Consider the following 14,668-nt stretch of genomic DNA (forward strand, 5'->3'; position numbering starts at 1 on the left):
ATAATATTTAGTGTAAAATCTCTTTTCATATTTTATCCCGTCTTGATGGGAAATCACACCCATCTATGTATAATGACTCATTGGGTTATCCCCAATCACTCACTCTGCCAATGAGACAACCAGAAGTCAGGAACTTTCCATGATGAATATCAAACAAATTAATTAAATTTTAATTTCAAATATTGTTTAAAATACAAAAATTACTCGGACATTGGGCTTGTCTAATATCTTTTTATATTTATGGGTCAATCATGAATAAACAGTAGGCCCGTGATGGCTATAGGCAGTGTGGGACTTTTTTCAGGGGCTTGTCAATCACTGGGGCCCCAGCTGGAGATTTTAATGACTACATTAATATCTCCATGGCGTGGGAGTTATGTTATAATATACTTTATTTGCGGGATAGCCCAGGGAGCGTGCCAAAAATGAGTTTAATTCATTACCAACGTGCTAAACCGTCTTAATGGCTGACTAATTCAAGTTCAGTCGAATTCCGAGAGAGCCTCATGGAGCGGGAACCACTCACGCAGACCGGTCTCCAAAAAGTCGACTTGATTGGCGGCTCACTTGACTTTTAGTTTCGTTTCGAGTCTCGACGTTGGCGGTTGTGTTCCCGCTATATTTGTGATTTTTATAAAATTAAAAAAGGTGTGTTAAGTGCCGACCCGAGCTTGTGACATTTGGTAAAGATTTGTTCAGCAGATCAAATAAACTCGGTGGTCATAAAACCGAATCCAGGGCCAAACGAAAGATCCAAGCCACAAACTTCGAGCAGCGTTACTTGATAGGGTTTGCAAAACTGGAGTTGGTTACAAAGTGTGCCTTCAAACCACTTATGAAAAAAAACAAAATACTGTAACAAAAATAAAACAAACAAATAATAACGAGTTAAGTAGAGATGAAAGTTAAGCCTGATTAAAAGCCATTAATAATAAAACTAAAAGTTTAATTACATGCTGTGCTTAGACACGCCCACATTCCAAATCGGAAAGGTAAAAAGCTAAGAAAGTATAGGTATTTTAAAGCTGACTCACTCAAAAAACTCGAAAAATGCGTGAACAAATCGTTCATCAGCGAAAATATGCCCATATCATCAATAAATTTTGTTAGATGGAACCATAGAGGAGAATGGCGGTCAGTCGGAGTGCGCCCATTGAAATGCTAATGCCTGAATTGCGAGACTCAACTTGAATTTTGATGATGAGGTCGAGTGTTCGAGACACACAGATACAATGATGGTTCAGATACAATGGTTGAGATACTCTAAAAATAAAGATTGGATGTTGTGCTGAAGAGAGAGAAAGGTTCAATGGGTTTGTAATTACGAGCTAAGAGTGATGCTTTTCTTAAGAGGTTTTGAAAAAAATGGTAGCAATAAGTGCCAGAATATTCCCTACGTAAAGGGTATACAAAACATCGGTGAAGTTCCCCAAAAACGTTCTGATCTTGTGGTTAGATAATGTATCATAAGACTCGCTTTTAGCCAGAAAAAAAGAATTTGTGGTTTGGCAACTTAGTCAGAATTTGGACGACTCGAAACAGACCAAAGGCAACTTTCAAATTACCAAGAGAACCAAAGACAAAACAAAGTGTGACTCACATGGGAAATAAGAAGGCCAAGAAGTATGGCGATGGAGGCTGGTCCAAGTGACAAAGTTGAATGATTATGAACTTTAACAGAAACCAATGTAAAGAGAAAAAATCTGAAAAATCAGCAGAATAAATAGTTAATATATTGCTGAAATATTTTTTAGCTACAATTTTGTTTGTGCCAAATTCCATTCATACAACTTATACTGATAAAAAAATACAATTGTTAAAATAAATCACTTTGAATTGAAAATTTCGTATTAAATATTTGAATTCAAAATATAATAAATTGCCTGATTTAATTTGAAAATATTTAAAACAAAATATAAAATATTAGTTTTGGTGTTTGTAACATATAACGTTTAAACATATTTAACCTTAACATTAAAAACAATAGTTTCATATTAAATTCAAATTAAAATCTTTACATTAACTATAACTTTTAGGCCAAATGTTTTTACATTTTAAGTGAGTAAAAACCCAAATTGATAAAAAACACATACAAAAATATTTATATTGAATATAAAATCATTGGATTTATAAGGTTTTTTATTAGTGTACCTTATGAAATGAATCCGTATTTGCTTTTTCCGAGTGTCTGATCTGGTTGAGTTTATGGCTTGGCCAAGGCTATTGCGGCTTAAGGGAAGCTTAAATCAGTAGAGCAGCTAATATTAATTGATTTTCTTGTGTTTACAGTAGATAAATAAGAGCCATGCTGCGATTCACTTATGGACTGCTCCTTCTGTGGGCGGTTTCTGCCCTGGGAAACGACAATCTCCGCGTGGCCTACGAGTGGCGGGAAATGGACTTCAAGTACGCCAGTCCGGACCAGAGGTGGTCGGCCATCGAGCGGGGCGAGTTCAAGCCGGCCAATGTGATACCCTTTGGCCTGGAGGTCGCCGGTCACCGACTCTTTGTTACCCTGCCCAGGTGGCGGTCCGGAGTGCCGGCCTCGTTGGCCTACCTTGATCTTAATGGTAAGCGCATGAGTTGCATTGTTGCAGCTGCCACAGCATTTGTCTCTATAGTTGAATTTGAATATAATTGCCCCGCTGCAATTGCACTATGTGTGCCAAGAACTGATCTGGGATCTCAAATCTGAAAACTGAAATCTCATACCTCGGATCTCGAGTCTCGAATCTCACAGCTCGGCAATTGTTTGTCTGATCAACTTGACCATCCAAACAATTCCGTTTCCTTTCGCACTTGCGGCAATTAGCATGATAATTCCGCTCGCTGGCGTCATTAACTGTCTGACAACAACCGCACACCACAAATCGGTGCATACTGGTTGTATACATTGTATATATAGTGGGGTTCATCTGGGGTTCAGTGCGGGGGCTGTGAAGTACACATTTGGTCATAGCAAGTGCACAAGTTTTACTGAATGGCTTAAAATCTTGAGATATTCCCAGTTCTAAGATTTCAGATCAATAGTAAATAGGTTTGGGTTTAATTTCGAAATGAAGGAATTTTTTTTGACCTTTTAAACTACTTTTTACATGGTAGCAGCAAGAGCCCAACTTTAACTAAAGGTCTTTATAATCCTGAGATACTCTCAGCTCTAAGATTTGGGATCAATATTCAATAGGTTAGGGTTTTATTTCAAAATGTGTTATCTTAAATCTGATTTCTTCTTCTGTTTTAAATTATATTTTTTTAATCAAGCTTACAAATATTATATATTATTTATAAAAAATGGGTAATTAAAATATTCCCGTACACATTTAAATCAATTCCAAGAGCATACATAAAGTTACTTTACCTTTTACCGCCTCACCACAAGGCAAGTGGGCCAGTTGCCTTAGCCACAACTCAATCTCGGCTTATTAGCCAGTAAATCAGTTTAGACATGTGCAAATTTGAAAAGCACCAGTGCGGATTACTCACCGACAGTCAACAAATACTCACCAAAATTTTCGAGTAGTCTAATTAGCGGCATCCAAAACAAACAAGCAGTGCAAATCCCCAAATTAAAATACAACACAACAAGTGAAGTGTCTGTTGACGAGAGAGACACTATCAATAAAAATAAACCAACCAGTTTATAAGAAAAAAAGAAAAAAATAATAAAGTATTTTAAATTTGAATTTTAGTTGGTACACTTAAAAAATATTGAAATGAAACTATTAAGCCAACAACACAAAAATGTATTTTAAATAAAAAAATAAATAATAAAAAAAAAATTGTTTATAATAAACAAAACTTAATAATATTGTTAAGCTTTAAAACAATAAACAAATTAACCAGTGCTTAGTTTGGATTGCCTATAAATTATTTAAAAACCGATTTATTTGAATAACGATGCCATTTTATAGATAAATTTAATAACAACAACAAGTTTACAATAAATACTAATATTAAATAAGGCATAAGGTTTCTTTGAATATTTAAAAATAGTTGTTATACCTGTTTATTTTCTTTTAAAATTTTAAAATATTTATATTACTTTCTTACATTTTTCCAGATACTTCCAGCAAGAGTCCTGTCCTGAAACCCTTCCCCAGTTGGGAGGCCCACAATCTTCAAGAAGCTGAACCGGAATTGGTTTCTCCATTCCGAGTGCGAGCCGATCGATGCGGACGCCTCTGGGTTCTGGACTCTCGGATCTCTGGGGTCCTGGAGCAGACTAAGATCTTCGGGGCAGCCCAACTGCTGGTCTACGATCTGCACAATGATGATCTGCTGCGACGACACGTCCTGCCCGCTGGCCAGTTGAAGCAGGGATCCCTGTTGGCCAATCTCGCAGTGGAGGATTCTGATTGTGAGAACACCTATGCCTATGCTGCCGATTTGGGCAATCCTGGCCTGGTGGTTTACTCGTGGAAGGACCAGGAGTCTTGGCGAGTGCAGCATCATTTCTTCCATCCTGATCCTATGGCCGGTAACTTCAGCATCAATGGCATTGAGTTCCAGTGGGATGATGGTCTATATGGTCTGGCTCTGTCGAAACCTTTGGAATCCGGCTATTCCACCTTGTACTTCCATCCACTTTGCTCCACCACGGAATTCTCCGTGGACACGGCGATATTGCGAAACCAATCCTTGGCCACTTCGACGATGATTTATCGGGAGTTCAAGGTGTTGGGTTCAAGGGGTCCAAACACCCAGGCTGGAGCCGAGTTCTTGGATCCTGCTACCGGTGTCCTTTTCTACGCCCTGCCCAATCTCAATGAAGTTGCCTGCTGGCGCACTGCCACCGAATTTAGTCACAGTTCCCAGAGTCGCATCTTCATGAGCAACGATACTTTGGTGTTCCCCAGTGACATCAAGGTGGATGACCAGCAACGTCTATGGGTCCTCTCCAACCAGCTACCCGTCTTCATCTACGATGAGTTGTATCCTGGTTCCATTAACTTCCGCATTCTAACCGCCAGTGTTAAGGATGCCATTGAGAACACTGCCTGCGAAATCAGAACTTCCCCTCTGCCGGATGTGATCAACAAACTTGGTGATATACTAAACACGAATATCAAGGTTAAGGTTAATTCAGCAACTTCCCTGGGGAACCTGAGCTCCCTGATGATTGTTGGTCTGTGTTTGCTGATGAGCTTTAGGATCTAGGTCTGGGCAGACGTACAAAAGTATCTTGCACACTTGAATGAAATATTTTCGGAATTTTAGTAATGCAAAGTATTTTTTAAGACCGAAGATCATAGATCTTCGAAAGAAGATTTCTATACCTTGTTGGTTTTTAAAACTATTCTGTTTTCTTAAACATACGAAATATTTTTATTTGAGTGCATCTGTATTATGATAAGTTTTAGGCTAAGAAAACTGTAACCTTGTTCGTGATGTTGATTAAATGTAAGAAGTGTATCGGAATAGTTTTCTTTACACTTCCTAGTTCTAATAAGGAACCAAGCCAGCTTGGTTCTTGCCTCAATATTTAGTTTGCTTATTATCCTTCTTTTTATAAGCAATGGCTATGTCGATGGTCTCATCGCTGGTTTGGGACTGACCATCCTCAGAAATTGCACGCTCCTTTTTTTCCTGCTCCTTCTGCTGCATCTTCTTAATGAAGCCGCCACAGAAAAAGAGGGTCATCTGAAAGGAATGAATTTATAATAATTAATAATACTTAGGGTTAGAGGATAGCTAGTCCTACGTGTTCTAGTATTCCAATCAACCCCAAGACAGACAGGCCCAGCAAAAATCCAAGGGAACCACCCACATCCGCTATAAATTGTGTGGTGTCATAGCTGGGGCGCTCTTCAATCATCTGCAAATGGAACATAACAGATACAGGCAAAGTTCGATGCATCATATTATTTTAGCCCCCTACCGATATCAGCTTCGTTGTGTAGTATACATAGATTTGGGTGCGGGGCTCTGGCTGAATGAAGGTCTTGCGGTTCTGAATGAAAGTTGTGTAGATTCTCGACTGGCAGGGCTGAACACAGTCGCAATCAAAGTCATCCTCATTTTCATATACACTGAAAGATTCGATTATTATTTCCAAAATTCGAAATAGGTTTATACCCTTACTCCTTATAGTCTGATATTAGTTTTCTCATGGAAACAGAGTCGTTGCAGGGTTCACTTGCGGTTTCATGCATCCAAGGCCCCGAACACTGCATATTATCAGCCAAATCCTGCCAAATGCACTGCTCACCACACTGAAAGAACTCCAAAATGTAAGCCTATAAAAATGTATTGCTTCCCAACCTACCTTCAAGTCACTGTAGTCCTCATCTTGGGAACAAGCCTCTTGTCGGGTCTGGACATTGGAGAAGTATTGGGTTTGAAGCTTGATTTCTATTTCCTCATTGACACCCACAAAAACATATTCCACACGCCCAGAACCCTTCATGTTGATTTCTGGATCGGAATAGGTTTTTAAACTTATTTTGTTTTGATTTTTCATCAATGGTAAGCTTACCTGTAAAGTTTTCCTTCTTATCGTGTATGAAAACATGCCAGCCGACACCGCCTGTATCCACATCGCTTGTGGAAGTGGTCAACATGGAATGTTCTAGCATCAGGGAGTATCCCACGTCTCTTGATACCCTCTTGGCGGGTTCCTTGGGTCTAAGGGTATAACACCGACCCATATAAAAATGTAGACTGCTGTTCATCACCACATCTAAATGAAATCGTTTTATGATATTTGGATTTAATTATTATATCTGAAATCTATTTAACCTACTGTCTGGATTTCCGTTAAGTCCGTAGAAAACAAAAGTGTCGTCCATATCATGAGTGCTATTTTCAAAGAACTCTTCCAGAGATATTTCTCCGAAAGGATAGTTCATCCAGCAGGTGGCGTATTTCGGGTGAGGACAGGCACCGCCAGAAAGACGCTACAGAAATATAGTTTGATTTAACCTTTTTCTAAGTAGTTTTTAAAAAAGTATCATAAATATTATATTGTTTTCTTGATACACTAACCGTTAGCATCTCCTCTTTATAAGGCGGCTCCCGACAAATGGTGACCGCCGGCATTTCGATGGTTTCATTCAGGCTGTAGTAGGAATGCGTGGAGATGGGTGGATCGTAGAGCTTGGAGAAGCACTCGTACAACTGGACAATGACCACAATGCAGCAGGCGAAGAGGACCAGGTAGCGAATGAGCTTAGCTGGATCACGGAAGATCCAGGCCCGAGTCTCCGACCAGTAACCCATGGCGTGCGGAAAGTGAAACTCTAGTGAGCTCCGTGGTTATGGATACACGTTTCTGTCATGGCTGAGGGCCAATATCTTTGGTCTGTTGTGCGGCTTGTGCGAATTCTCACAGTTAGTCAAGATAAGACTAATATTGATTTACGTTCCGTGGTGGCGATAAGCTCCATTCACCCCATCGATCGCGACTTTATAGCAGGTCATATGTGTGTGTGGCCGTGTTTATCCGACTTGTTTACAAAACGCTTAGTATCGCTAATCTAAGCGTAACATTACCCGTAATTAATTAATTAATGATAAGAGTTTTGCAGATAATATGCTCAAAAACAAAACACATTCTTCGTTTCGGAACTTTGCAAAAACAAATCGTAATCTTAACGAGTTCTTAATGTAAAGACCCATTTGCGATACCCTACCCTATCATCAAATCACAATTATAAATTGATAAGAAAATAATACGCTTCGTGTCCGAACATTTGCAAAATCACATCTTATTCCAAACTGATTGCTTATGTAAACCCCCTTTTGCGATATCTTAGCCTATCATCAAAGTACCTTTATTAAGATAACAGTTCTACAGGTATTATGGTCCAATACAATACTTATTATTTGAAAATTGCACAAATAAATTTCATTCCAAATGAACGCCTTTTATAAGAACCCATTTGAGATACCTTTGCCTATCATTAAGGCGCCTTAACTAATGATAACAGTATTACAGGTATCATGGTTCAATAGAAAATTCATTCTTAATATTTAAAAATTACAAAATCAAGTCTTATTCCAAAGAATGCTTTATATAAATCCTATTTGACCCTTAGCCTATCATCAAGGCACCTTTTAATGATAAGAGTTAGCAGATATGTACCATACATACCAACTATTTAAATATTGCAAAAAGAAATATCATTCCAAATGCATTATATAAAGACCCATTTGCGATGCCATAGCCTGTTATCAAATCATCTTTTTATCATAAAAGTTTTGATTATCCAACGCTAAATCTTTGTATTTTAAGATTTGCAAAACAAATCCCATTCCAAATGGATGCCTTATATATAAGCCCATTTGCGATACCTTAGCCTATCATCAAAGCATCTTTTATGATAAAAGTTTAGCTTATTCAACGCTAAATCTTTGTATTTGAAGATTTGCAAAACAAATCCCATTCCAAATGGATGCCATATATATAGACCCATTTGCGATACCTTAGCCTATCATCAAAGGCACCTCGCACGGGCACAATTTGACCTTATAGACAGCCAAAGCGAAATCTATGCAAACACCTAGCCATTAGCGAGCCATGTATATGGTAGCTATATAAACAGATCGGGATATATGGCCAAAGCTTTCGGGGCACAAACAAACAATGCGTGGTGGATCCAGCTAGATCGTGTAGAAGACATTCCTCAGTTGTGACGTTAAATCAGAGCAGCAGAAACATCCCAACCCAAACCGACCCACTGCTATATATCCAAGCCCCTATATACATCGTTCCTATGTACAATGCTGGGAAAGTCAAGAAGGAAAAAAAAAGAAGAACTAATAAACAAAAAGAAACTTGCTACTAAAAATAGACAAATTGAAACATTTCATGAGATGAAAACACCAACACAACGTGGACATGGACGTGCTGACGAGCACGGCAAAAAAATGAAAGAAAGGAAAAAAAGAAAAGCGCTTCTTTACAGACACAGATAGAAATACAGATACAGATACAGATACGATCGCATTAGATCTGTGTATCTGGCGTATCTGTGAGATATGTTGACGGACTTGTCGGTCGGCGTACCACACGGCGTATGCGTTCTGCGCCCGTGGATCCGTGGATCCGTATAGTTAGTGCCCAGGACGCAGTCCCTCGTGTGCGAGTGTGTATCTCTACTTATCTACATAGTAAATTTTAAATTTTAGATACTCTCGCTCGAATACATAGAGAACTGCAGAACTGAGTAGAGCGAACGTTCGCTTGTGTTGAACTTCTTCGCAACTAAATAGCTTTTGCTTTAAATTTAGAACACAGCGGCGGCTATATTAAACGCATATGAAATGTTTTTTAGATTCAGTAGGTATGCTGCTGGCAAGGTATATAAAGAATCCACCATATATAATATATACACATACAACTAGTACGAGGTCCTACACCCGATATTTGTATGAAGAACTCTACCTGCCGTTTCATTATTTTATATTATCTGCCCCTTTTAAAACTTTCTAAACTTATTATACATATTCGATACGACCCAAATACATTATGTTCTTCCCTCGCTTTTGGTGGAGTATGAAATATGTTTTAAAAATACACTTTGCTTGTCGCTCATAAATTTCTAAAAACAAAATCGAAAAATACTTTTACATTTGGTTGGGTACTGAGTCATTTTCCATGCTGTCTTTATGGCTATATGGCTGTACATGATTAATCAGAACGCATACACACATTACGCGCAGAGGCGTCCGCAGGGGGGAGGGTATATTGCCCCCCCTTGCAAATGGAAAATATTTTCGTTTCCCATTTTCACTCATCATTAATAAAAGTCTCGACGCTATATAGACTTCGATTATTGCAATTCGCTGCACTTGAGTTCTATAGTATGGTAGTGGGCTATATAGTCGATTCTATGGCTGGCTGCCTGGCGTACTTGGCTGCAGTCGGTTTAATTGGGTGACAAATGCTTACAGAAATAATTTTTAATGCTCCACACATCAGTGACTAATACTAAATGATTCGATTGGATTGCCTAATTAATTAGCGATAGATGGCATCTACATACAACTATGGGTAGAGACATCTTCTGCGGATCGGTTTTGCATTATGCGTGTGCGATTTTCAATTGAGCCGAGGCAATTAATCATTTCAGACCACACGGGTCCACATCAACACCCAGCTGAGGGCTGGAAAACGTTTTCCGTTTTATAGATTGCATAAAAATCTAAACAAAATTGTGTATTTGGAAAATAAACATGTTGGGATTCGTTTTGGCCACAGACCGCAACAACCATGGTGAAAATAGTTTAACCAAAATGATATCATAGATTTAATAATAGGGTTTTGTGGTAACTTTTATTATTATTTGTCGTTAAGCCTAGTATATTTTAATGTTTGGGTTATTCCGCTAGAAACGTGACAAAAAACTTTGGGTCACTACAAAAAAATTATTTTTGTTATATTTTTATTTAACAAATTAAACTTATCATACAATGTTAAACTTAATACTAAATTTCCGAGCACTGGCTGCGGAGTCCTTCGTTTTTAAACTTTTTTTTATTTTTTTTTTTGAGGAATACTTGTTGTAATTGATCCTAGAAAATTTTGATATTATTGAGAGATCATCCTTCATTAAAAAATATATATGATGAAAATGGATATTAATATATATTTTTTGGCAGCTTAAAATATTAGTTTTTGGTATGATTTCTCAGTAGGTATGTATGGATTTATTGTAATTAATGCTTTTGACATCAGTTTTCTCTGTTAGTGATCAATCAAAGAACAAAGATCCATAGTTACAATGTGTTGCTATACGGCTATATTAACTCTGGATTGACAGTTGCAAGTGCAAATGTCAAAATTTCCGTGCATCGCTCCATTGGGAAAGGAATTTGGCAAGACGTGCAATTACCAGATATTTCGTAGGATGACCAGAGCCCCTGTTGCATAACCCACACGTAATGCAGGAAGTATTCCTTCATTTGTCATGCCATGTGCTACCTGGCAACGAACCTCCTCCTGCAGCCTCCCCACCAGGCTAAATCATTTGCGAAATTAAGAGAGATCTCTCGGGTAATGGATGTGGATGTGGGCATGGGATCGGTGCACCAGAGATGCGATGCAGATGCCGCCGAGTGCACGACGTTGACCGACGATCGGCGCTCGAGGATTACGAACTACGGTTTGGGGGTTGGGACTTGCGGATTGCGGAGCAACCGGCCGACGATGGATATTTTTATATCGACAATTTGGATGGGTTCCAATGCATTTAGACGAGAGTTATCTATAGACTATGCATGTATTTTGGTCACGGTTGGCGTTTTTAAAATATTTTCATTTTATGTGAACCAATTGGTTGTGCAGAATTTTTAGGGAATACCATTTGACAAAAATTTCGGGCAGGGTTACTGATATCTTTCAATGAAACCTATAGGGCGGAATGCCATTAAACTAGGATGCATTTTCACCCATATCTGAGCGAAAAGCATTTACAGTTCGACCTGGGATATAAAGATCATATGAATACAATATTTTTTTTTGCTTTCAATATATTTTTGTTATATTCTGTCTTAAAAGATATCAATTATTCCCAATAAAAATAAAAATAATATTTTTGAAGGCCAAATAATGTTTTTAATCTCCAATGCTAACATATATGATATATAATAATTTCAGATTTCTGAAATGGTGATACTGATTGATATATTACAATTTCAGATTTCTGAAATAGTGAAATAGAAATACTATATCTGCCAATAAATATTATTAGTGTGGAACTTAGTTCTCAGTGTTCGGCAAACAAGTTTTCAAAAAATGTTATTTGGTAAAGCTTAGATTATTTTAGAGGTTAAATATAGGTATACATTTTCAATATTTTCAACATGAAATATTGAAAATGCTATTTTGTTAATGGGTGTATGTAAATATGTAACCAACTTCATAAATAATTTTTTTTTCTTTAAGGATACAGTTGATAAGACTTAAAACACTGCCATAAATGGCAGGACCTAAACATATAAAATGTTATTATGGGACTATGACGAATATGGGTCCATATGGGTACATTTGTGCTAATTCATGAGCAATTAACTTTTGAGTTTGCCATCGCTGATGATGATTTATGATCCGTCATACAATCTATAGAAAAGCCATTTGCGAATGCTCCACTAACCGACTTGGGGGTTCAGGAATAGGTATACCCACTACGCATCTGGTTGGGACTCTTAGCTTTCCCTGTGATCTGCGTTTCTGTGACAACCAACCCTCGTACCTACCCCCCAATTAAAAATGCCTTTCAAAGTGTCTTCTTTTTGGCAGCGACTATGGGTGGTGTTGATTTTGGCGGTGCTGGTGGTGCTGGTGGTGCTGGTGGTGCAGGTGCGGAGGAGGACCTCGCACATCGCAGTGTGGCGGCAGCTTCGAAATAGCCCATTGCAAGCAATAATTGTTGCTGCCTCGTGTAGACAAGCACCCCAGCCCCTGAAGACCCCCTCGAACACCCTGAAAAATTTGAGGGAGGCCGCCAGTGCCAAAATACACAAAAAAAACAACACTATCTTGACACTAAAATGCAAAAATTGCTTTGCGTCAATGACTCAAAAAGAAAATGTGTTTTGTGCTTTTTATTAAAAATTGGGAACAGAAAAATGGGTTTGTATTTTTGAAAGGATGCAAGGGAATCATCTAGAAGAACTTAAAACCTTCCCCCGGGAGACCCATGATTTATGACCACTATATGTTTATTCTTTTAAAAACTAATAAACAAATGTATATGGGTTTTCATGCAGAGGATTATACACCATTCTAACTCTTTGCCTTGCAGAAATGAAAAATAAAACCTAAAATAATTTTGGCTCTTTAACTAAATTCTTGTTTTTTTTTGTTTTTAATGTCGAGTTTATGTTTTCCTCCTATTTTGCCCTCAACTCTTGTCGACAATGTCGCAGATTTTGTTTCAGAAACCTAACAGAAATTATGATAATTTTATATGTGAGAAAAGAATTGAGAGCAGCATCCCCGGCCCAAAAGAATAGAGGCAAGAAACACTCACACTTGAATGAGAATTGAGACTTTTTAAAACTATAAATATTCCCAAAAAAATGTTTGAAATTTGTTTTTGTCTGAATTTATGCGTTGTTGCTTTTTCGCGTATTCTTTTTCCGCTACAATTTGTTGCTTTGTTAAATGTCAAATATTTCAAGCGCTTCAAGTCATTATGAAAAGTATTTGTCGGATACCTTGCAGTGGGTGTATATGAATACATCTTGTCTTTTCATTTAATATATTTTTCTGCCAAAAATATTGCATCTGTAATTTTGTAATTGGTTGAAAATTATGAATAATTTTTGTGTCGGAATTTGACACAATTGTAAGAGGGGGGGAGATAGAAATTCTGTTGGCATTTATCATAATTGTCTTTGTCAGCGTTATGGATATGATAAATTCCCAACAAATCGGCAGAACACGGATTTCATAATGCACTTGTATTTGCAGTGGTATTTGTATTGGGTTCTAGCATTGAAAGCTAAAGATTTTCGCATTGCATTGCTTTGAAGGACGCCGACTACATTGATTTGATGTGGCATTTCTCTGGCTATCTATCTATATCTAGAGTGCGAGTATCTCTATCTATTTTTTGTGCTTTGTGGCTGTTTGCATTCTCTGGCCCATCGATGTTTTCTTGAAGTTCACATCTTTATTTTTGGCGGACACAAATGTTTCTATGCTAGGATGACAGCTCATCAATCATTAGGTCGAAGGATCTGGGTTTTGGGTTGCGCCATATAACCATGATCCAGATGGATGTTTATTGATCTATATTCCCATTGATTGCTGTCGATCGATCCTCTCGAACAGCTGTTTGGCCACTGATCGTAAAGTGATCACCGTTTGAAAGGAAGCCCACCTAGCGCCGCCTGATCTCTTTTTTCCACCCACATTGGTGCCAGATCGAATTGGCATTGAGGTGACCAAAAGCCAAAACCAGAACAAAAAGCGAAAAATGATCACCGAGAAAAACAAATAAAGATCCCCCAAACCAACCGTACACATGTGTGCGTCTAGAAATGATATGTGAAATAAGTAAAAAGAAAGCTCGAGCGTAGAAAGAGCGGAGAAGAATTGCTTCACGGCGGAAAAGTTGTCATTGAAATGGATTTTACTATCCGACTTGACTCATGGGAGAAATATATGCGAGAGAGCTCACGCAATAGTCGGAGAAGATGAGCTTTTCTCTCTCGATTCCGCAACGATCCTGATTGCATCATATGCTCACACATATGCCCCCCATGCCATCCCAGCCCCCCAAAGAAATGCCCACTTGCTAGAGAAGAGGAACCAGAGCAGCCAAGTGCTGCTAGACCGAAAAAGGGAGCAAGAAAAAACCGAAACAGAAACAGCGCCACGCACACCGATCGTCGGATCGAAAAGCTTTCGGGGTCTTACGGGATCCATGGGTATCAAGTTGCCCCGTATAAAAGGCAAGTTTACCGGTTGCACGGTTCAGAACGGCTTTCGAGCGCGTAAGTGCAACACCTTTGATGTGCGATCTCTGATTTTTGGATATTACCACCCAGCAGTAGCAGTAGCAGCAGCACCAGCGGCAGCAGCAACAATTTTGACCTTTTTGTCAAAAAAAAAGCATAAACCTAAAATAATTATTACTACATCTATATATATATATATTCGAGAAATATCGAGAAACGCAAGAAAAGTGTATGTGTGTGTGCGATAACTACGATCCTG

The 14,668-nt window shown here is 38.3% G+C and overlaps 2 protein-coding genes across 3 annotated transcripts; one reads left to right on the forward strand and one right to left on the reverse strand.

The window, feature by feature from the left end:
- Positions 1-551: 551 nt before the first annotated feature.
- On the forward strand, positions 552-5,412 carry yellow-b (L-dopachrome tautomerase yellow-b). Of its 2 annotated transcripts, none has more exons than XM_017083662.4 (3): positions 552-648; positions 2,290-2,570; positions 4,061-5,412. In XM_017083662.4, the coding sequence occupies exons 2-3, from the start codon at positions 2,306-2,308 to the stop codon at positions 5,155-5,157; spliced, it is 1,362 nt and encodes a 453-aa protein (XP_016939151.2). In that variant the 5' UTR covers positions 552-648; positions 2,290-2,305; the 3' UTR covers positions 5,158-5,412. The 2 variants fall into 2 exon arrangements, with proteins under 2 accessions (XP_016939151.2, XP_036668743.2); XM_036812848.3 differs by having other exon boundaries at positions 591-648; positions 2,293-2,570.
- ppk17 (pickpocket 17) lies at positions 4,286-7,554 on the reverse strand. The gene is made up of 8 exons (XM_017083676.4): positions 6,985-7,554; positions 6,743-6,896; positions 6,476-6,679; positions 6,266-6,414; positions 6,082-6,212; positions 5,879-6,029; positions 5,702-5,815; positions 4,286-5,640 (listed from the first exon to the last, which is right to left on the reverse strand). The coding sequence occupies exons 1-8, from the start codon at positions 7,216-7,218 to the stop codon at positions 5,476-5,478; spliced, it is 1,302 nt and encodes a 433-aa protein (XP_016939165.2). The 5' UTR covers positions 7,219-7,554; the 3' UTR covers positions 4,286-5,475.
- Positions 7,555-14,668: the final 7,114 nt, after the last annotated feature.

This window comes from Drosophila suzukii, chromosome 2L (genome assembly GCF_043229965.1).
Source record: "Drosophila suzukii chromosome 2L, CBGP_Dsuzu_IsoJpt1.0, whole genome shotgun sequence".
Lineage (NCBI taxonomy): Eukaryota > Metazoa > Arthropoda > Insecta > Diptera > Drosophilidae > Drosophila > Drosophila suzukii.